The sequence below is a fragment of the Chiloscyllium punctatum genome, chromosome 10 (genome assembly GCF_047496795.1).
Source record: "Chiloscyllium punctatum isolate Juve2018m chromosome 10, sChiPun1.3, whole genome shotgun sequence".
Lineage (NCBI taxonomy): Eukaryota > Metazoa > Chordata > Chondrichthyes > Orectolobiformes > Hemiscylliidae > Chiloscyllium > Chiloscyllium punctatum.
Genome location: NC_092748.1, coordinates 117158067 through 117181471, shown reverse-complemented (window position 1 = coordinate 117181471; position 23405 = coordinate 117158067). Strand labels below are relative to the sequence as shown.

The 23405-nt window shown below is 44.2% G+C and overlaps 1 protein-coding gene across 3 annotated transcripts in view; it reads right to left on the bottom strand.

The window, feature by feature from the left end:
• Window positions 1–2428: 2428 nt before the first annotated feature.
• The window catches only part of usp37 (ubiquitin specific peptidase 37), a 56339-nt gene continuing 35362 nt past the window's right edge, over window positions 2429–23405 (bottom strand). For all 3 annotated transcript variants that reach the window (XM_072580016.1, XM_072580017.1, XM_072580018.1), the window contains exons 12-24: window positions 21797–22002; window positions 20969–21086; window positions 17412–17491; window positions 16189–16353; window positions 14801–14863; window positions 14015–14156; window positions 11872–12139; window positions 10586–10743; window positions 10191–10251; window positions 7901–8016; window positions 6909–6978; window positions 4647–4785; window positions 2429–3875 (exon numbers count right to left, since the gene is read on the bottom strand). In XM_072580016.1, the coding sequence (XP_072436117.1) occupies window positions 3785–3875; window positions 4647–4785; window positions 6909–6978; window positions 7901–8016; window positions 10191–10251; window positions 10586–10743; window positions 11872–12139; window positions 14015–14156; window positions 14801–14863; window positions 16189–16353; window positions 17412–17491; window positions 20969–21086; window positions 21797–22002 (1677 nt within the window). In that variant the 3' untranslated portion in view covers window positions 2429–3784. The remainder of the gene's footprint in view (window positions 3876–4646; window positions 4786–6908; window positions 6979–7900; window positions 8017–10190; window positions 10252–10585; window positions 10744–11871; window positions 12140–14014; window positions 14157–14800; window positions 14864–16188; window positions 16354–17411; window positions 17492–20968; window positions 21087–21796; window positions 22003–23405) is intronic.

Below are 23405 nucleotides of genomic sequence, written 5' to 3'. Positions count from 1 at the left end.
GCAAAGGAAATCAAATGCATCTAATAAAGGTTGGGGCAGCTTATGTGGACGGAGCCCTTCTGTCAAAAAGAAATGTCCATCCCTTGCAAGAATTATATTTTTCTCAGACATGAAATTAATTTCATTTACGTACATAAATATCTGGATATATTCTATAAATACAACCAGTCATACTGGATTGATCTAGCCACGGAGCATCCCAGAATCAAACAAAATATACCGTCAGCTAACAAGTTCATGACAAACTTCAAAAAGCCAAACAGCTGGCAGCTCACGTTGCAGGACCCTGCCCCGGCCATTTCCAAGGAGGGGCATTATCTCACTTAGCTCCCAGTCTGTGCTTGGCTTGGGATCAGCATTGTTGGCCTGACATTGCCGCAGTTATGAATCTGGAGAACAGGCGATTTGGCGTCACACCCACAGGAGGCAGGAAACTTCGCAACCTTTCTCTTTGCCTCAGAAAGCCCAGCCCTGCTACAATCTAGTCAATGTTGGAAAGGGGAGAGGGGGTGTCTATTTCAACTCTCCCCTACACCCAACTCACCATAACCCACACGGGTTAAAAGAAAAATCAATGGTTACTTTTCAGAGAATCGTGTTGTCGTTTAAATCAAGGGATCCCAGGGTAGATATGCCCACAGAGGAATTCTGATAATAGGAGACACATTCACTGAATGCACCTTCCCAAGAAACAACGGGGAGCAGATAGTCCCTGAGGAAAGGGGACAGAGAAACCTGCACACATGGAGGAATGGAATAATCTATACTGACTGACAGGATTTTACAGATAAACCCTCAGGTCCCTTGTTTTGGTGTAAGTTCTGAAAGGAGGAGAAGGCTGACACACCAACCAAGGGAAATCTCTCTGATTTATGTTCCTACCCAATGCAAAGCTCGCTGACAAGTGTGGAGACTAAAAGAAATCAGCAGTTTGCAGTTCTCACTATTAAAGTAATTAATACCACAGCGTTTGGGACTTGGAATCAAAACTCAATGGTTTTCAGAGTGGGGAAGGCTATCCAGCCAGCTGTGGTTTAGATTAGATTAGATTAGATTACTTACAGTGTGGAAGTAAGACCCTCTCCCAAATCCAAAGCATTGGATTTTAGGAAAGCCTTAGGTAAACCTCATGAATCTAGGTCCTCAGTAACAAATGGTGCATGGTAATACCCGGACTGACTTGCTTTCTGATCACCAAGTCCCTTCATTTGCTCGGGAGCATGCAGTCTGTAAAACTCCGAATGGGTGTTACTTATGCTCAAGTCAAGTGTGATGGAAGAGGGAAGTTGGAGAGAAATGAGGACTAACGCGTGGTGGTCCTGCTGTCTATCACATTCATTGTTAAGATATTTTGAAGCCAGAGACATAGTAATTCTACAAAGTCTGATATCCACAAACTGTGTTTTGAGTGTGGAGAGCTGTATCACACCAAGGGGGAAGAGAACTGAACATTTGACTGACTGGAGCTGGAGAAGATCAAAAAACAAGCAACTGGAATTCCAGAGGGACAAAACTTGTATTACAATCCCAACAACCCCTCCCCCTCAAGCAAAGCCCTTCCTTGACTGTCAGAATCCCTTCCTGCTGAGACAATGTGACACTGACACCACCCCCCCCAACCAAAATTAGCTGGTAGTCACCATTCCTGGTGCTTGTGGAATAGACTGAGTGAAGATGTTGAGACAGAGAACTTAAGACACCTACCAGCACTTCCAAACAACAGGCAGATTTTGCTAATCCCCAATTAACAAAATCTCTTGGTGTAAGGTACACCCCAGGGAGTCGGAGTTGGTGGGTCTTCACCTCTTCTTCATTTTCTAGATTAATTATTAAGAAATTGGGAAACAGTTCCCAATTGTGTTGGTGTTAAGCTGGTGTTCTGTTAAACGGAGAGCAATTTGAGAGGTTGTCACTTTCTGGTTACCGTTCAAACAGAGCGCCCTGAAGCAGGGTGACTTGGGTACGTAATAACTGTAGTTAAGACTGCCCTGGGACACTGGAGTACAAGCCAGATTGTGGAGACCGAACTGTAGCTGCAATACCTGACCAATGCAAGAGAATGGGCAGCAAGCATGCAGACAGATTTGCTGTAATGATGATATCTGTCAGTGATAATGTCCTGTCAGTTCCTCTTTCAGGAACTCCAGTGACAATGGCAGGGTCTGTGTCGGGGCTATCCAGCATCTCTAGGTGTTCTTCGCTGCCCATTAGGTCAGGTCCAGCAGTAATTGCACTCACAACACCACCTCTCCCACACTCCTTAATACAAAAAGAAAGCCAGTAGCTTCTTAGCAGTGGTGAACTCAAAGCACAAGGTGATTTAAAAATCAAAGGCAGAGGTTCTCGCTGAGTGCTGCGGTGATGGTAGCTAATTCCACCATAAAAACGTCAACATTGCAACATCTCAAAAGGTGCTGTAGATACGGCATTATTTTCAAAAAATTAATAATTTATTCGATGCTTTAATTGTACAAACACTGCGCCCAGCGCCCAGGTAGGAGGAAAGGACAGAATCTCAGGGAGCTTAGACCTGCAGTGAGAAAAGCCCTTAACTGATGGCAAGTTTTTTTTTTGACTATCCCCCCACACTCTGAGCAGATTCAGGGGCCCAGTTTCTGGTTTTAGATGGATAGAGGGGAGCTTTGGAAAGAGAGGCACGGTGTAGGAGGGAGTTGTTTCCAGTGTATTAGCCTCAAGAAGCACAGTGGGGTGGGGAAAATAAAGTGCAGTGTGAAATAGTGAGGCTGAACCACAGGCTTATCCCTCAGCCTGACAAAGTGAGGCAGCAAGTTATCAGCAACCAAAACAACTTTCCAACAGCCCGACAACACAAACTTATTTTTAGAAAAGCTTATTCTTCACACAGGAATAGTCTCAGATCAGACAAGGACTTTGAGCTGGTGTGTGTTTGGACAAATAATTCAGTTCCAGTGTAACTGACACTGCTACAGCTTAAGACAGCTTTGAAAGTAGGAGTTCTCCGCTGTCTCAAGGGAACCTCACTCAGGGCTACAGGCTTTCCGAAAACTTTATAAGGAAGGCAGAGGAGAGGGGGTTGGATTGTAATAGTAGGAATAGTGCTTACTGTGCGGGGGTGGGGATGGGGATTCTGACAGAGTGAAGCCACAGAAACTGTTTACGTGAGAGAATCTCAAACTTTGCCTGCCCTCCCATCTGAAAGAAAAATCTCACACCCCCAAGCACATGTAAATACAGTGTTAATGCTGACCAAAAAAACTTACATCTTATAACTAGACTAGACAAAAACCAAACCTAAACCCTCTAAGTCTCAGGTGAGTGAGTGTGTCACAGGGAGACTTGGGTCAGGATCCACTCTCCCTTTTCAGTTGGCACACACAAACCTCTTCGGGGTAGGAACAGCAACTTTAGAACCATATATTATATTTTTTTCTCCTGTTTTTAAAAAAATCATAAACCCTTAAATCGAAACAGTCTCGTGATACAATTCCAACTTGAATTCCTTGAAAATCTTTGGAAATAGTGACAGATTGACACCAGTAATTGTCTAGGACTTCTGTAATCCTCTCAGGCTTCTGGCTGTAAGAGGAATGAGTTCATCGCACAATCAACTTGGAAGGTTGACCTTCAGCACCATTTCCTGACTTCAATAACCAAACAAGTGAAGGTCCTAGATCACTGCAGCCCGGTGAAGATCTTCCACTACTTTAGGAGGTATTTATCCCAGGACTAGCTGTAAATGACATTTAGTCCCTGGTAGTATAGTGCTAGCAGAACTAGCTCCTGTATTAAAGTTCACACATCGTCACAGAGGTTGCAACACAGGCCTGCTGGAGTCCAAACCAGTTGGTTGTGAGCACTTCTCCTCTTCCTCCGCCAACTCTTCCAGTATCTCTCTGTGGCAAAGTCAAACAGAGAAGATTAGTAACAGAACTGTCCCCAAGCCAGCATTGTATGCAAGGAGAAAAAGGAGTGTCTTGCAGACACTGCCCCCAACTTGCACCACAAACACACAAGACACCTCAGGTATTGCAAAACAGGAGCCGCTACCTAACACGGCTCTCTCTTGGGCTCAAGTTGGCAGGAAATATGCAAATATTTATCATTCAATCACTACAAGTATACGATCTGCTACATGGGCTAGGTATGGGATTGGGGCAGGAAGTTACTGCAATAACAAGAGCAGGATTTGGATAGGGAGTTACAGCAACGACAGGTTCAGGGTAGTGAGTGTTTAATGTAATGAAAGGCACTGACTTGGGGTGAAGTGGAAGGAGTGAGTTACTACAGGAACAGGCATGGAATCGGCTGGTGGGATTGGAGAAGGAAGCCAACTACAACAACAGGATGGAGGTCCAGGCAAATTAGTACACAATGCATCCCTCAGTAATTGTCAGTGGAATACATGTTTGATTTCTTTCACCTAACCCAGAAGAGACAATTATGGTCCCTCCTCAGATCAGTTAATTCTGTGGATTGAAGTCAGCATTGACTTTCAAACTAAGTTAACCACTGAACAAAGTGGCCACGTTGCCAAGGAGTAAAGACAAACATTACTCTGTAAGCAAAAAAGCACAAAGGGAAAAACTGCCCATCAGCCAGATTTGCAGGTGTACAGTTGATCTCATGAGGATGTGCGAAGGAGGTTTGACTCATCAAGTACTTACTTGTGCATGTAGAAAAAGATGTAGCCGCTCTTGTCTCGGTCTGACTGCACTGTGCCTTCCATTGTCTTGGATACCTCCAGATCATTGTACGTCAGCCAGGTCTGCTTCTTTATATCATATACATCACTAATGTAGTGCCCTTCACAAAATAAAAAGTCATGAGTGGTCAACCAGCTATACAATAAATGAGGTGCTAATTATTCAGCCCCTTACATCTATTCCACCCATTCAATAACATCATATCCTATTCTTTAACCTAATGCCTATTCTCCACATCCCTTGATTGAGTGCCCAAGAATCTAGCACTTTAGTCTCAATATACTCACTTACTGGTATCCACAGCAGTCGAAAGGTACCCATCCCACGTGAAGCAATTATAGAGGGCAGTCAAGAGTCACCTAGATTGCTGTGGGCCTGCAGTCACACATAGGCCAGACCAGGATGGTCCAACTGTCACTATTACGGAGATTAATTTTCAACCCACATTCTCAGAACTTTAGCTTGGGTTAGCGGGTTTTGAGAAGATTGAGAAACAAATTAGAGGAAACGTTTGAGACCATCAATAATACTGGCATAAAATTCACTAAAAAGAGGAGGAAAGCAATAACAAACTGCCATTCCTAGATGTCACAGTAGAGCGAACAGTCAATGGGGAACTTCAAACCAGCATCTACAGGAAAACAACACATACGGACCAAATACTGAACTGCAGAAGCAATCATCCCAACGCCCACAAATGAAGCTGCATCAGAACATTATTTCAACAAGCTACCACACACTGCAGCGCAGAGGAACTACGAAGAGCAGAGGAAAATCACCTATACAGTGTATTCAAAAAAAATGAGTACCCAAGGTATACAGTCCACCAATTTCTCAGCAACAAACCCAAACAAGCAGACAAAATACGTACAGAAACCCTAGCCACTCTCCCCTATATCAAAGACATCTGGGAAATGACTGCCAGACTACTCAGACCCCTTGGCATCATGGTAGCCCACAAACCCACCAACACACTAAAACAGCAGCTAATGACCTTGAAAGACCCTATACAGATAACAAGCAAAACTAATGTCATTTACAAAATACCGTGCAAGGACTGTAACAAACGCTACATTGGACAACAGGCAGAAAACTAGCCACCAGGATACATGAACATCAACTAGCCACAAAACGACATGACCCTCTCTCACTAGTATCCTTACATACAGATAAGGAGGGACACCACTTTGACTGGGACAACACATCCATCCTAGGGCAAGGCAAACAGAGACATGCAGTATTTGGTCCGTATGTGTTGTTTTCCTAGAATCATGGCATTCCAACTGGAACTCTATCAACAAACAGAGTTAGACCCCATTTACCACCCGCAGAAAAAGAACAGGAAATGACACCACCATAGAAAATAACAAAACCAACCCAAGGAAACCTATACACAAACAGAAACCGGGTCACTAACACCAGCGCTTCACTGGAGGCTCACTGATGAGGTTACCTAGTATGATGACGAAATGTCTAAAAACAAACCTTCCAACTCAGCGAGCACACTTACATTTAGCTTGGGTCTCTGGAATATTAGTGTTGTCTTAACTTTATCCAAAGACTCTTCGACAGAGATTTGTAGCCTTCTCTGCTTTTACAACTAACACAAAATACTTCATCACAGATACAAATCCACATCATCCCCGAATCCCAGGTTATACTGGCCAGGCATATAATTTAATCTACCCCATCTACCACCCAGAAAGAGAGAACAGGAAATGACAACACTAACTCAAAGAAACCCAAACATATAAATAGAAAGCAGGGATCATATACAGTGCTTCGCCTGAGGCCCACTGAAGGTGTTACCTAGTCAGGTGACGAAACATCTGAAAATGAAACTTCCAGCTCAGCGAGCAAACCTACATCCAGAACCTCAACCTGAGCTACAAATCTTCTCACAACTCACTACAATTTAATCTGGTTGCAAATCATATTTTTCAGATAAGGATAAGGGCAGCAGGTCCACAAGAACTCCACCATCCACATGCTTCCATCCAAGACACTCACCAGCCTCTCTTGGAAATATACCGCTGTTACTTCAATGTCACTAGGTCAAAATCCTGGAACTCCCTCCCTTTTAGCACTGTGCGCATATAACATACCAGATGGATTGTGGTGATTAAAGCACTGGGGTGATTAGGGACAGGCACTAACTCTTGACCTAGCCAGTGATGCCCATATCTTTTTCTGAAAAAGAATGAACCACCATCTGGTACCTACCAGAAGAGGAGGAGCTGCCGATGTGACTGACCACACTGATTAGCCGGTAAGAATGTGCAAGTTCACCTGTCTGCAGGAACAGAAACCCAGTTAGTAAAAGGTCTCAACAGATAACAGTATTGACCATAATAAGTCAATACAAAGAACCAAAGCCAACATGAGGAAAACATTTGGATGCAGCAACGGTTAGATTGGGAATATGCTGCCTGATCATGTGTTGGAGGTAGATTTAATTACAGCTTTCAAACGAGATTGGGATCATTATCTGTGAGATGGGAAAGATTTAAAAGGGACCCAAGGGGCAACATTTTCATGCAGAGCGGTGCACATATGGACTGAGCTGCCAGAGGAAGTGGTGCCATCCTAGGACAAGGCAAACAGAGACATGCACGGGAACTCCTAGAATCATGGCATTCCAACTGGAACTCGATCAACAAACACCGAGTTAGACCCCATTTACCACCCGCATGAATAATAAGGGCTTAGAGGGACTTGGGCCAAATGCTGGCAAATGGGACTAGATTAACTTAGGATATCTGGTCGGCATGAGGACCGAAGGATCAGTTTCTATGCTGTACATCTCTATGACTCTAAGAAGAGGGAAGATTGTAGGGCAGGAGTGTGGGAGTAGCCTCAATGATCCTGCAGAAAGCAGTCATGGACAATGACCTCTTCTCTGCTGTGAACATTCTATTCTCAGACAGAACACCTGAGAGTATTAGCCACAATCTGCAGCAGCTCTGCCCTGACTGACTATGCAATCCAAGTCTAAACTGGAGGTTAGGGAGCTTGACAGGACAGCATACTTCCCAATCCCACAGGGTCAGGGTGAATGGAGGGGTCAAGTGAAGAGCAAGGGGAGGATCTTGACCTACCCTCCAACTTGGCACTGCACCTCCAATATCACGAATTTCCTAATGGACAGATTTGCATGGCTGCTAGCCACAGCCATGCACACTGTTCACATGTGCTCTCACTCTCTCACACCTCACCTCTGCATTTCTTTTTAATTCCTCAGCCTCAACCTCACTGTAATCCATGTCCAGGATTTCTTCATTGCCAGAATCTTCATCCGAGCCCATAAGATCACCAATGCAGTTATTGAACTCTGCAAGGATTTATGATGATTTCATTGCAAGAGAATTAAAACAAAGATCACTTTACCACTAATTAAAAAATGAGAATACAGCAAGCCTCACAAAGTGCTGTTTCAGGAAGAACTATCTGTCCATACTTTGTTTTCTGTGGGTCATCCATTATTGAATTCACCTCCTTCGAATGGAGAGGCACAGTACAGAGATTATGTTGCACATTTATTTGTTGCTTTTGCAGAACTGGTTTGGAAAGGACGGGTAAAGAGCTTCTAATGAAAGCAAAATACTGCAGATGCTGGACACAAACACAGGATATGCTGGAGAACCTCAGCAGGTCTGTGGTATCTGTAGAGAGTAACAAAGTTAATGTTTCAAATCTAATATGATTCTTTTTTAGAACAATACTAACTCTGTTTCTCACTCGACAGACACTGCCAGACCTAGTGACTGATACAATGGAGTGGCTTGCTCGGACATTTCAGAGGACAGTTGAGAGTAAACCAGCTGTGGGTCTGGAGTCACATGTAGGCTCGACCAGGTAAGGACTGGCAGATATCCTTCCCTAAAGCTCATTAGTGAACCAGATAGGGGTTTTCCAACAACTGACAATAGTTTCATGGTCTTCAGTTGACTCTTAATTCCAGATAGTTTTTATTGAATTCAAATTCCACAACCTGATGTGGGGGATTGAACCCAGGTCCCCAGAATATTATAATAGGTTTCTGGATTAATAGTAGAGAGGTAATGCCACTAGGCCATTGCCTCCCCTAGAAATTCAAAGATCCTTAGACAGCACCTTCCAAACCCACAACCACTTCCATCTGGAAGGACAAGGGCAGCAGATACATGGGAACACCACCCCCTGCAAGTTCCCCTCCAAGCCACTCACCATCCTGACTTGGAAATATACCTCCGTTCCTTCACAGTCATTGGGTCAAAATCCTGGAATTCCCTCCCTAAGGGCATTGTGGGTCAACGCACAGCAAGTAGACTGCAGCAATTTAAAGCAGTAGCTCACCCCCACCTTCTCAAGGGCAAATAGGGATGGGCTATCAATGCTGGCCAGCTAGCAACACCCAAGATCCACAAATGAAATTTAAAAAAAAGACCTGCTTAGTTTCTCCAGCAGTTTCTACTTTTGGTTCTAACACTGAGCCCGGAGGGAGAGTTTTGCCCACTTGTGAGATAAATAACTGATCACTACTCTCTCCCCTTTAGCTAATTCAATACCTACTTTGAAATACCTTTTAAATTATTGACAAATAACAGGCCACCAGTATCATACCCCAGACTTATGCAATAAGAGGCTTGCCCATGTGTACTTCACCTCAATGTAAAATGGTCTTTAAGACATAGTTCATGCTCGGGAGAAGCAAATCTTTAATTCTGCTAATATAGTTCATAACATATACATATAGAATCATAGAAGCATACCATACAGGAGTAGGCCATTTGGCCCATCAAGCCTGCTCTGCCTTTCAATATGATCATGGCTGATCGTCCAACCCAGTGCTCTGTTCCCACTTTCTCATGATAATTTCTAATTAACCTAATCTAATTTCTAATTGGTCCAAAGATGTGTAGATTAGGTGGACAGGCCATGCTCAATTGCCCCGCAATGTCCAGGAATGCACAGACTGGGTGGATTGGCCAAGGGTACTGCAGGGTTAAGGGGAATAGGGTGGAGACAAAGTGAGAGAGAGAGAGGAGGAGTCTATATCTGGGTGGGATGCTCTTTGGATGGTCTGCACAGAGGTGATGGGCCAAATAGCTTCTTTCAGCACTGTAGGGATTCTATGATTCTAACCTGGTCGAGGATGTTATTACACACCTCTGGAGCAGGTAGGACTTGAATGCAGGTAGGGGCACTACCACTGCACAAGAGCCCTGATATAGTACACCTTGATTCTGTTTGTGACACTCTCACCCAAGCCACAAGTGATGACAACTGATGCCCAAGCATAGCACAGATCTCATGAGTAACTCTGTCAAGGGCAAAGGGAGTGCTGCATTTTTTAAACTCTTGTCTTTTCGGTGAGACTTTAAACCGAGAGTCTACATGTCATGAGAAAGGATCCCATGAATTTATCTAAAGGTAACATTTCTTGCAGTGTTTCCAACCATTGTTTACTGTTGCAAACCTGACAGAAAAACTAGCAAAAACTACTGCAGGTCAGTGGTACCTTACCCTGGATACTCAGCTCTGTTGCCCTCTTTAAGTCATCATCTTCTTTCATTTCTCGCGCTTCCTGACAAATCACAGAAAATTTGTTTAGCAAATTGGGTTAAGTACAAATAGCATTCACCATGGTTTCCACATGCACTGTTATCAAATGACACAAGTCAGGCAAATAGAGAGCACCAGGGCATACTAGGTTTAAATGTCACAAGCTTAGGGTCTATTCCAGAATTTGAGCCAATGATACTGCCAGGTGCCGGTAATGGTCTCTCGGGATGTTGATAACCCAAGCCTGTCAAGTAATGGAAGCCTCATAAGGTCGGCTTTCTGGCAAACAAAAATCCAAACTTCCTTCTGATCAAAAGCACATATTAACCATATAGCCAGATCTTCCAAGTGCTAACCTGTTCCTGGAGACTTTGGGCCAGTGCCTGCTGTAACTCTTGTTCCTCTCGCTCCCTGTCCAGGTCATACTGCTGCATCCAGTCCATCTCACACTGGGAGTCTTCTGGAGTTTTATTCTCCTTGTTCTCATCAAAGTCTTTCATGACTTCGGCAGGCTCTATTTAAATAAGTAAGTTTATGATGTTAAAGGACTCAAGTAAATTAAAAATAAAACTATGCTGGTTAGGGAGCGAACAGCTCGGGCATGAAATCTCAAATCCAAGTCTTTCAACAGAGTCATTAGTAAATATAATGTTAGAAACATTACCCCAAATGGCAACTGATGCAGAGTCAGTTTTTCATTTCAAAGTGGAGACTAATAAATGTCTGTTAAAAAAGTTTATATTGTGAATACCATGGCATTCAAGGCGAAGGGCCAAGCGCTGGAAAATGAGATTAAAATAGGTGGCCGTTTCTGACTGGCGTGGATACAATGGTCTGTCCTGCAAATCCCCCTGACTGTAAGATAGGAGTGAAGCTCAAAAATTTATTCAACATCTCACCCGCCCATGTGGCAAAGCAGCATCTTCCCAGCGAGCATGGAAACAAACCCTTCGGTCCAACCTGTCCATGCCGACCAGATATCCCACACAATCTAGATTAGATTACTTACAGTGTGGAAACAGGCCCTTCAGCCCAACAAGTCCACACTGACCCGCCGAAGAGCTACCCACCCAGACCCACTCCCCTACATTTACCCCTTCACCTAACACTACGGGCAATTTAGCATGGCCAATTCACTTAACCTGCACATTTTTGGACTGTGGGAGGAAACCGGAGCACCCGGAGGAAACCCACGCAGACATGGGGAGAATGTGCAAACTCCACACAGTCAGATGCCTGAGGCGGGAATTGAACCCAGGTCTCTGGCGCTGTGAGGCAGCAGTGCTAACCACTGTACCACCCCCACCTGCCAGCACCCGGCCCATATCCCTCCAAAACCTTCCTATTCATATACCCATCCAAATGCCTTTTAAATGTTGCAATTGTACCAGCCTCCACCACTTCCTCTAGCAGCTCATTCCACACACGTACCACCCTCTGCATGAAAACATTGCCCTTTAAGTCTCTCTTATGTCTTTCCCCTCTCACCCTAAACCAATGCCCTCTAGTTCTGGACTCCCCCACCCCAGGGAAAAGACTTTGCCTATTTATCCTATCCATGCCCCTCATAATTTTGTAAACCTCCAAGGTCACGCCTCAGCCTCCTCTATGACCTTGTGCCCTGCTCCACCTTCCTACTTACCCATCTCCACAGGGGCCCTGGGCCCATCTGGTTCTGGCGATTCATGTTGTTCCAGTAATTCCTGAGCCTCGTCATCGCCAAAACCAGTGTCAGGGCTGCTGCTCGGTTTCTCTTGCTCCTCCGCCTTGCCAAACGAGAAGCGGGTTTCCCGCTTACTGATCTCCAGCACGGCTGCCAGCAGCTCGTCTTCACTCATGCTGTCAAACGAGGAGTCCAGTGCAGAGGCTGAGGCAGGGCGACTCGACTCCCGCTTGCTCGCTTTCAGTGCCTGGGAGGAGAGGGGGAGAAGTGGGGGAGAAGTGGGGGGGGGGGATACAGGAGAGTGAGAGCACAGAGGGAAGTGGGGGGTGCAGAATGAGATAGAGGAAAAAGAGGGAACGATGAATCAATGTGGTGGAGGATATAACGGCATCCTGGTCCAGTAATTACCTCAATCACAGAACTTGTATTTCTACAGTAGCTCAAATAGAACATAGAACATTACAACGCAGTACAGGCCCTTCAGCCCTTGATATGGTACCTGTGAAACCAACCTGAAGTCCATCTAACCTACACTATTCCATTTTCATCCATATGTTTATGGAATGACCAGTTAAATGCCCTTAAAGATGGCGAGTCTCCTACTGTGGCAGGCAGGGTGTTCCATGCCCCTAATCGTTAAGATAAAGATTATTCCACAATGCTTCACTGGAGTATCAGTACAGATGATCAGGACACACTGACAAAAATTCTTTTATTGTTTCACAGGACGTAGACACTACTAACCTGACCAGGAACGATCACCTGTCCCTAACAGTCCTGGAGACTGAGGTGGTATGCTGCCACCTTAGACCACCACTGTCCATACTGTGTAGGTACACTTGTTATTGGGGAGCAAATAGCAGGATTTTGAAACTGGCAGCATGATATTTACTGACAGCACCTCACTATCACCACCTTATAGGTAGGTCAGCACTGACCAGGAACTGAACTGAACTGAACCAGTGGCTTAACAAAAAAAGGTCAGAGGCTGGGAATTCTGTGACAACTAACTCACTTCTTGACTGCCCAAATCCTGATCATTATCTACAAGGAACAAGTCAGGAGTTTTAAACAATACTCTCCGTTTCTCTGGAAGACAGCAACTCCCACAACACTCGAGCAGCTTCCAGGACAAAACAGTCTGTCGGATTAGCATCCCACCCGTCACGTTCAGCATTTAATGTATAATGGTTACAGAGTGTATCAAGACGCGCTCCAGAAAATCACCGAGGTTCCTTAGTCAGCACCTTCCAAACTTGCGGCCTTATACTGAACCTGTCCTTCCAGGAGGTAATGTCCTTTAGAGAAAGAAACGGCCATCCTTACCTGGTGTGGCTTACATGTGACTCCAGACAGTGATGTTGTTAATTCTTAACTACTCTCTGGACAATAAATGCTGGCCAGGCCAGGGGATGCCCATATCTTGGGAATGAACAAGGGCTCTGTGAGCTCTATAGTGAGATGAATTAGTGATTCCACATGGGCCTTGTAGGGATTATCATATAAATTAAAACCAGTATTACATTTTCCAATTAGAAGTACAAAAATAGTTAGGAAAAACTCCTTCCTTGCTTGTTCAGTAATTTTCCAAAGCAGAAAATGCTGGTAACAAACACCATCAGCAGACAGGAAGTACAGACTGGCATTTCAGGAGCGGACCCTTGGTGCGGCTTGATGGGAATACTGAACTAATGCACTGGTAGAGGAGTTGGTGGCACTGCTCAGCTGTTGGTACTCACACCGAAGTCACGAGTCTTAAGGTCCACTTCATGACTGCAGTGAAAACTCCCATCGCTGTGGTGAGGGAGCTGGGGGAAACTCTTCTGTTGACAGTGCCATCTTTAGGAGGAGACATTGAGCCGAGGCTTTAACAGCAGTTACAACCCATTGTAAGTGCAGGGCTGTTCTCCTGGTTCGAGTAACATGCCTTCCAAACAATTCATTTTGAGGTAACTAATGTTTCATAGATTACAACAGTGACCACAATTCAAAAGTACTGCTTTGTTCATACAGCACTTTGAGATGACTTGAGGTTTTGAAAAGAGCAGTTATGAATGGGATTTCGTTTTTGCCCAGGGAGAGAGTAGGTTATGTGATATCCTCAGCTTTCAGCCAGACTTACCAGCTGCATTTCCTCCTCCTCTTGCTGTACCTCACGCTGGACCTGCTCATTCAGCTGCCTGCTGACCACCATTGCCCGCTTCACCTGCTCCTCCTCACTGTCAGAGTCCAGGATTACGACTGCAGACCTGAAGCAGTACTTCCTGTGGGTGAACACTTGGAAATGAGGCAGCCAAAAGCAGTCAGTTGCAACATAAGGAGGCAGGAACCCATCTTGTGCCTGTTCATCAACAACTCAAACACTCACTGCTCAAAGTGGATTCCTTTTCCTACCATCCTATAAGGCTAAACTCTGACTGGGTCATGGCTGTCCCAATTAATAATCTCCAGCCAGAAAATGTTCCAGTGCCTGTAAGCAGCTTACCAGTATGGAGGCTGGGTCAAAATCAAGCTTGCTGCAGGAGGGGGTGAGAACACAAATCCAAGTTGGAGTTTCCTCTCTGACCTAAGGAAGCATCAAGCACTACTTATAAACATCAGGGGTAAGTTTCAATCTCTGCTGAAACTCATTGCCCTCACAATATCCAAATAATTTTGGTTTTTTGCCTACACCTGCATCCTCTCAAAACCTGTGCTGACTACCTGTGTCAGAACTCAACTGTTTCACTCAGCATCCATCTGAATCAGGGTGTCCCCTGCATCTTATCCCCATCCTTTTCACCTATTTCCTCCAGGTTCTACACTCCACATCTCATTTGCTCTACTTGTTCCTACTGGGTTTCTCAATTTCCTGCACTCCACAAACTGTAGGATACAAAACACTTGAGACCAGACGGTGATTACTCACCTCCCCAGCGTGGACGCGGAAGTCGTTGAGTTCACGGACTGCGAAGTTTTGAGTGGTCGTGATCTGCAACATTCAAAACAGAGAGACGAGGTTACATCGGATCTAGGAGCAGGAGTAGGCCATCTGGTGTGTCAAGCCTGCTCTGCCGTTTAAGATGATCATGACTGATCTTCACATGGACTCAGTTCCACTTACCCGCCTGCTCACCATAACCCTGAATTCCTTTATTGTCCAAAAGTCTATCTTTGTCTTAAAAACATTCAACGAGGTATGCTGCCATGTCAGAGACTGCACATCAGCCCAGGAAGCAAACTGCTACTTCCTTCCCAATAATCTGTAAGTGTTACTAAAACCTTGAAGCTGAATTATAGAGGACTCCCTACTTTTTCTGATAACAGTATCATGACATACCTTGGGAAATGTTACATGATTAAAGGCAACATGCACTGCAGCTATTTAACTGGTGGAAAAATACAGTTGAAACCAATCCTGGCCACTGTCTGTAGAGACTTTGTTAAAGACTTGCTAATCCCAAACCTGAACCCACCACCTGAAATCAGGCAACAAACTAAACTACACCACCTCCGCACAGGTTGTCAAACAGAAGCAGAATGAAGAGCAAAATGGTCAGGAAGGATACATTACTTTGTGCTGAGATGAACAGTGGTGACACATTGCAACATATCACATAATTCATAGCTGCTTTTAAGGAAGAAGAGCTTGCATTTCTACAAAGCCTTTCACTTGCTCAGATGGCCTAATGCACTTTGAAGTGTAATCACTGTTGTGATATGGGGGACAAAGCAGCCAATCTGGACACAGCAAACACCCATGCTATGAAAGAAGAGCAGGGATATTCTCTCTATTGCCCTCTTCAGCATTTTATCCCTCAGCCAGAGTAACCAAGATTCGTTAGTTATGCCTGTGACTACTTAACCTTTCTAACTCTGGGTGAGAAATAGATGCTGGGCAGCACAATAGAGACGGACCTCTGGTCTCCTTACATAGAGTCCACAGGGTCTCTCAGGTTCATCACAACACAGGCAAGCAAAGAGATAATGACTCAGCCAAGAACACAAGAACTTGAAGACTACACAGAACTGCTTTTCTGTACGATTGTGTGCCCACCTCACCAAAGAAAGACTTAAATCAAAACCGTTCTGCATCAAACCCACTGAGCCCAGATGAAGCAAGAAATTTAACTTTCTTTTGAGGATACAGATTATTAGCAAACTATTGGGTGCACTGGGGTCCTCCAAACTATTCCCAAACAACACTGCAGGATGTACAAGACATACCTGCACTATCAGGCTGGCTACTGAAACCATATCCCTACAGCAATGCACTTCTTTCTTCACTGTAACAGTCCTCATGTTTCCCTCACTTACATTGCAGATTGAGTGTTCCAACCGAGAGAAAAGGGCTGCCTTGTGGTCTCTGTGCAGTGAGCCGCCAGGGTCAGGTACTTTGGAATGATCACCTGCTGACCAAGCTTGTTATTCACGGACAGCTGCACGTTAAAACTGTATCGTTTCAAGTGGAGTATGAGTACCCTGTAGGAAGAAGTCAGGCAGCCATTACAGCAAAGCACTTTCAGTAATACAGGAGTTTAACAACCTGACATCAAACTCACGCTCAGGGCAGTTCCAGCACACTATTAGATACAGAATAAAGCTCTACTCTTTAAATTAAAACTAATGCTCCCTCTATACTGTCCCCAAACACTCCCAGGAGCCGCTACAGCATCAGAGTGGATACAAAGCTCTCTATTCTTCTAAATAGAGAGTTTGTTTGTAATCCAGATAAATGAATTGGTTGATAATGTAGAGGCCTGACTATACATTTGCCGACAATATGAAAATTAATGGGAATTGTGGGTAGTAAGGGAGGCTGTGAAAGGATACAGCATTATACAAGCCAGTTGGAAAGTTGGGAGAAGTGGCAGGCGGCGTTTAATGCAGACAAGTGTGAGGTGATACATTTTGACTCTTAACTGTCTGCTGGGCAACTAGGGATGAGCAATAACTGCTGGTCTAGCCTGCAATACCCAAACCCTGCCAGTGAATTTACAATTTTGACTCATTCACCTAATCTATTTTTAGGTGTTGGCTTTCCAAGTGTCTTGTAATTACTTCTTTATTGATTCCTACAAATTCCTATGACAGATATTAAACTAATTGGCCAATAGTTTCCTCCCCTCTTGAGCATTAGCATTTTCCAATCCACTGGAACCTGGCTCTTCAATCCAATAGTGCGTTCCCCTAATGATGGATTGTTCTAGGTTCCTCCTTCTCTATAACTTCTGCATCACATTACTATTGGTACACTGAAAACATTGATTATAAAATAATATACTGATTTAGAGATTCCACAATGAAGTTCCCAGCCTCATCCTCCAATGGATCATTCCTCACTTCAGCTACTGCTTACTGCTGCACTTCAGGTCTTTGCCTGGTAGATCTACCTCACTCCGAACAGAGTAGAGATTGCTCCCAGATTTATCTGGTTTACCTGCAGAGATGGGAGCATTCATCTTTCATTTCTGTCCTTATTTCTGGAGACATGGTGCCCAAACAGAGATCAGAGCTCTGCCCCACACTCAGATACTGACCTGGGCAGCCTGCTGAACTTGTGGGTCACAATTGCACTTTTGCCATTACACTTTTCACAGGAATATTCAATTTCTTCGGCCTGAAGCAAAGGAGACAAAGCCATTAGCAACATCAAATTGACCAGCTCATAAATAAACATTATACACACAAACCGAGAGACAGGTATAAATGGATAGACTCCTCACATCAGCTGATTATTTCTTGAAGCGGTGTAACTATGGGAATGTCGAACATAGCAGCTCATTTTGAGCACAACAAGCTCCCACACAGTGAAATGATAATAACTATATAATTGTTTTTGGTGATGTTGGTTTAGGTATAAATATTGGCTGGCTCTCTTTATTATCATCATCCCGGACCAGACTGAGCTGACTGAGGACCAAAAGCCTTTATTTTAAAGCAGAAAGAGTGAGAGATCTACGGGACTGGCTGCGAGGAAGTGAGGACTGCAGATGCTGGAGGTCAGAGTCAAAGAGCCTGGTGCTGGAAAAGCACAGCAGGTCAGGCAGCATCTAGGGAGCAGAGGAGTCGACGATTTGAGCATAAGCTCTTCATCAGGATTCCAGATGAAGAAACATTGATTCTCCTGCTCCTCGGATGCTGCCTGACCAGCTGTGATTATCCAGCACCACACACTTCAACTGGCTGAGAGAATAAGGTTACAAGATTTCATGGTCTTAAAGAAACAGATTTTACTCAACAATGTTAGAACAGTAACATAATCAACAATACACATACAACTTATTTCTAACACCCAACATTAACATGTGATGAATGAGCCACAGACTACAGTCAAGCAGCACACATCAATAATCAAATATGATCAAAGAAAATCCCACTGATTTCTCAGCCACTTCCCCCAGACGTTAATGACACAGCAAACCATCAACTCTCTTCAAACTTCACAAAGGATTATAGTCATTGCTTTTGTCAATTTCTCTCTATCATGAAGTGCCTCAATCCTCACTGTTCTTGCTCTGACCCTGGACTCAAACTTCACTCCAGTTACTCAGTTGTAAGTGTAACACCAGCTTTTCACCCAAATAAATGCTGGAAATACAAAATAAAAACAAATTTCTGGAGAACCTCAGCAGATCTGGCAGCAATTATGAAAGAAAGCAGAATTAACATTTTGACTCTGGGAAGACCCTTCTTTGTAACAGAAAGGGCTAGAAAATGGTGGTTTTAATGTTATTTGTGCAAGTGGCACAAATGGTGAGTTTGCCCAGAGCAGAGGAGTGTGGTGGTAAAGGAGGATCACAGATGTAAAACAGTTGTAAATGATAGGTGTGGAAATGAGAAAATGGGTGCAGTTTGCTAACAGCAAAACCACTAAGATATAAACAAAACATGCCCAGGAACAGTGGGGTTTGAAATCAAAATCAAGGACAGAGGACATGTTCTGATGTTGTTGAATTCAATGTTGAGTGCTAGAAGCTGTCAAATGCTGAAGTATAAAATGGAACCAATGAAGTTCAATGTAAGCTAGAGGGACAACATTTCATTTTCCACTTAAGTTCTGTATAGCCTCTAGGACCCAGCACTAAGATCAACAACATCAGAGCTTGCCCTCCATCTACCATTTTGGATTCCTTACTTAATCCGACCATAGCTTGTTGCCTTCACTCTTAGCAGTGTAGCTCCTTTGCTTCCTCTTCAGATTTATCGTTTACATTTATGATTTTATCTCTATCATTCCTTTACCCATTTTAATCTGGGCACCCTCTACATCTGTTCCACTCACTACTCTTTTTCTACCTCTGTAAACAGCATAAAAACACAATTTCCTAGCCCCTTTTGGTTCTGAAGAGTCACGTCATTAACTGTGTTTCTCCCTCCATACAGATGCTACCAGTTCTGCTGTTTCTGCAGTATTTTCTGTTTTGATTCCAGTTCTTCAGTGACAACCAGCTCCACTAAACCATTCTTGCCTCGAGGGACTGGGGGTGACCAAGTTCTAAATGTGGTTGGGTACATTCAGCAACAACTACTTGAGAGCTTTACAACCCCCATTCTCTCAGCTGCACTGAAAGCTTTGTGCTTGTAGGTTTCTACCAAGCCTCTTATGGCTTCCCCTAACAAGACAGTGACCTTCTTACTTTCTCAGCTTCCCAGGACTCCTCAGGCACCAACACTTAGCTGCTTAGAACCTCCTCCTGAATTCTTTCTGAGCCACCCCAACTTCTCTTGACTTCACAGAGGCTCCTACATCAAATCTGTGCATTTCAGGTGCATTCCAGTAGCACAGCTAAAAACACGCCCTACACAGCGTCTGCTCTGTCTCCTTCTCAAACTCTGTCTGTAACATTTGAACTCTTCAGTGATCTTTCGAAAATCTCACAACAAAACCTCTTCCATTTTGCTGAATGGAACTGAATGCTGCCAGCTAGCAACATTCTAACATCTTAGAACGCTATTCCATAAATGTTACTGGTTATAGATTGCTGGCTTACTCAATACAAAATACTGGCTCATGTAGAAGATTCCATCACACTAATCAGCAGCAAGAGATCTTTACAACTAGCGAAGATTTGTAGCTCAGGTTGAGGATCTGGATGTAGGTTTGCTCATTGAGCTGGAACGTTCATTTTTCAGACGTTTCATCACCATACTAAGTAACATCTTCAGTGGGCTTCCAGACGAAGCACTGCTGGTGTTTCCTGCTTTCTATTTATATGTTTGGGAGTCCCTGGGGTTGGTGATGTCATTTCCTGTGGTGACATTATTTCATATGGTGATGTCATTCCTCGTTATTTTTCTCAGGGGGTTGTAGATGGGGTCTAACTTGATGTGTTTGTTGATGGAGTTCTGATTGGAATGCCACGCTTCTAGGAAGTCACGTGCGTGTCTGTTTGGCTGGTCATAGGATGGATGTGTTGTCCCAGTCGAAGTGGTGTCCTTCCTCATCTGTATGTAAGGATACTAGTGAGAGAGAGTCATGTTGTATTGTGGCTAGTGATGTTCATGTATCCTGGTGGCTAGTTTTCTGCCTGTTTGTCCAATGTAGTGTTTGTTACTGTCCTTGCACGGTATTTTGTAAATGATGTTAGTTTTGCTTGTCATCTGTATAGGATCTTTCAAGCTCATTAGCTGCTGTTTTACTATGTTGGTGGGTTTGAGGGCTACCGTGATGCCAAGGGGTCTCAGTAGTCCGACAGTCATTTTTGAGATGTCTTTGATGTAGGAGAGAGTGACAAGGGTTTCTGGACGGGTTTTGTCTGCTTGTTTGGGTTTGTTGCTGAGAAATCAGCGGACTGTGTACATCTTTACAACTACTTGACAGACCAGACAGGTCTTGGTTTAACTCCTCAATGGAATTTTGACCTTTGACAATGCAGCACTCCCCCAGTACTCCACTGGGAGTGTCATCCTAGTTTATGCATTAAGGTGTCCGAAGTAGGATTGGAACCCACGATCTTCTGAGATGTGAAAGAAATCCACCAAGGCACTGCCAACACCACCAGCCCTCCCCCAGCCCCTTCCTTCATTTTTTGTTGTACGTGTGTCATGGCTCCCACACACAAAACTGCAGAAAGTAAAAGGAAGAAATACATACCCTGAAGAAGAGATCGAGGGAGTCCTGGATAGACCTCGGTGGTAGAAGCTTCTTACGCCGAGGAAGATCGATGGAAAGGTCATTGAATTGTTCTCGTTTCGTAACACTTTCACAACACCTACAAGATAACCAGAATTCTACGTTACCCAAGTGAAACAAAACTGTGCTTTGCCGGCCCCTTTCAGAGGCTACAATACAAACACACTGGTCAAACACAGAGTAAATTACACCATAATTGCAGGTACAGAACAGCCCTGCACAGACATACAGTCCTCAGAAACAAACCAACTTGCACACATCAGTCGAGCTGGACAGGAATCAGTACAGATGTGGAGAAACACACTAAGATCCCTCTTGCTGCTCCCTCAGGAAACATGTGACCCAGTGGACATGTTTAAGGTCCTTTTGTTTCATACTATTTTGGCTGCATTGATATTAGAGGGAGACCTTGTTGAGCATTGTACTGAATGTCACTGCCCTTTCTGCTGCCCTGAGGTGAGTGTGCTATAACAAGATTGAAGGGAGTGTGGGCACTCTTCCTTCCTGTACAAATAGATGGCAAGACTATCACCAGAGTGAGACACACTTCCGTCGTTCTGCAGGTACAGAATGGCACAACACAGGGAGAGGCAGGCCTGGCTGATATTTCCTATCCCTGTCTATGGGGCACTGAGGAAATCAGCTGACTCCACGTGGACTGATAATCTTTACCATTGTCGCTTGATTGAAAGAATTGTCAAATGCTGCAGAAAAGGCAGGTTTGCCACTTGGCACGAAGCAACCGCACACGGTTTACAGACCTGCCTGCCAGTCTCACCGCTGACGTACGTTTTACAACCAATGGTGTGCAGAACTTCGAACTCCACGTTGGAGACAATAGGGCAGGTGAAGACCCTAGCAGCAACGGCCTCATGACAACCCCGCGCAGCCGGAGAATCCTCGCCTGTCACCAGCTCGTTCTTCCACGTCTTGTTTAACTTCTCCATGTCTTCCTTCAGTTGGTCCAGGCACTGGCTCAGGAACTCATGGGCATCCTTGTTTGGGGTGAAAAAGAGAGAAAAGGAGACATTGAGAGAGAGATGTATTGTTTTGATTGCTTTCCATTTCAGTTCAGTACTAAAGACTCAATAACCCATCTCCATATAGAACACAGCTCCCTCTTGTGGCAAATAAGCAAGATTGTAAGATCCCTCTGATCCAACACATTCAATGGCAGAGTTTTACTTACTCAACTTATAAGGAAGAGAAAACACCAGCAGATCGTGAACGTGCAGTTCAGGAATCTCTGATCTGAGGCTCTTCCTCCCCCCATGTGCCTCACAACCACCTACTCTATTTCATCATTCTTACTCCACCGTTTCAACTTCTCATCTCACTTTAGCTTTTTGGTACATTTGTGAACAAAAGAAAGAAAAATGAAAATTACAGCACAGGAACAGACCGTTCGGTCCTCCAAGCCTGTGCCGATCTAGATCCTCTATCTAATCCTGTCGCCTATTTTCTAAGGATCTGTATCCCTCTGTTCCCTGCCCATTCATGTATCTGTCTAGATACATCTTAAATTACGCTATCATGCCCACCTGTACCTGGCAACGCATCCAGACACCCACCACCCTCAGTGTAAAGAACTTTCCACGCATTTCTCCCATAAACTTTTCCCCTCTCACCTTGAACTCGTGACCCCTAATTGAGACCCCCACTTTGGGGAAGAGATTTCTTGCTATCCACCCTGTCTATATCTCATGATTTTGTAGACCTCAATCAAGGGGTAACTTATCAGACGTCTTGTGGGAAAGGATTAAGGTCCATTTTCAAAGTCTAGGCTGCTACTTGAATGCAGTGGCAACAGCACTAAAGTCTTTCAGACGAGTGTTAAACTGAGGCATTGTTTACCCCCTCAGGAGGGTGTATAAGATCCCAGGTCGCTGTTTTGAAGGGAATTTCACCCTGGCCCATTAGCTAACATTTATTCTTCAACTAACATCACCTGTAAACAAAGTTATCTCATTGCTGTTTGGGAGAGCTTGCCATGCATAAATTGGCCTCTCAGATTCCTAGATTATGATTCAGTACCAGTAGTCACTGTTGTAAAGAGCTTTAGAATATTCTGGAGTTGTGAAAGGTATGGTATAAATGAAGATTTGGTCTTTTATTACCATCCTGCCAGTGTTAATACGTTGATGAGTAATCACCACAATCTATCTTTTATTAATGATCTTACAACAGCCATGAAGCAATGAAGACCTCCAGTATAGAAGAGTTTTAGTAACAAGGTCCAAACTCACCACCTCCTTCCAAGCACAGTACATCATGCATTCGGTCTGAATGCATACTGTCATCACAAAATGATTTTCCAACCTCTTACCCTGTTCTTAGTAAATTATTTTTCCCTGATGAATTACTTTCCTTTATCTGACAATCCAAATTTACTGTCACA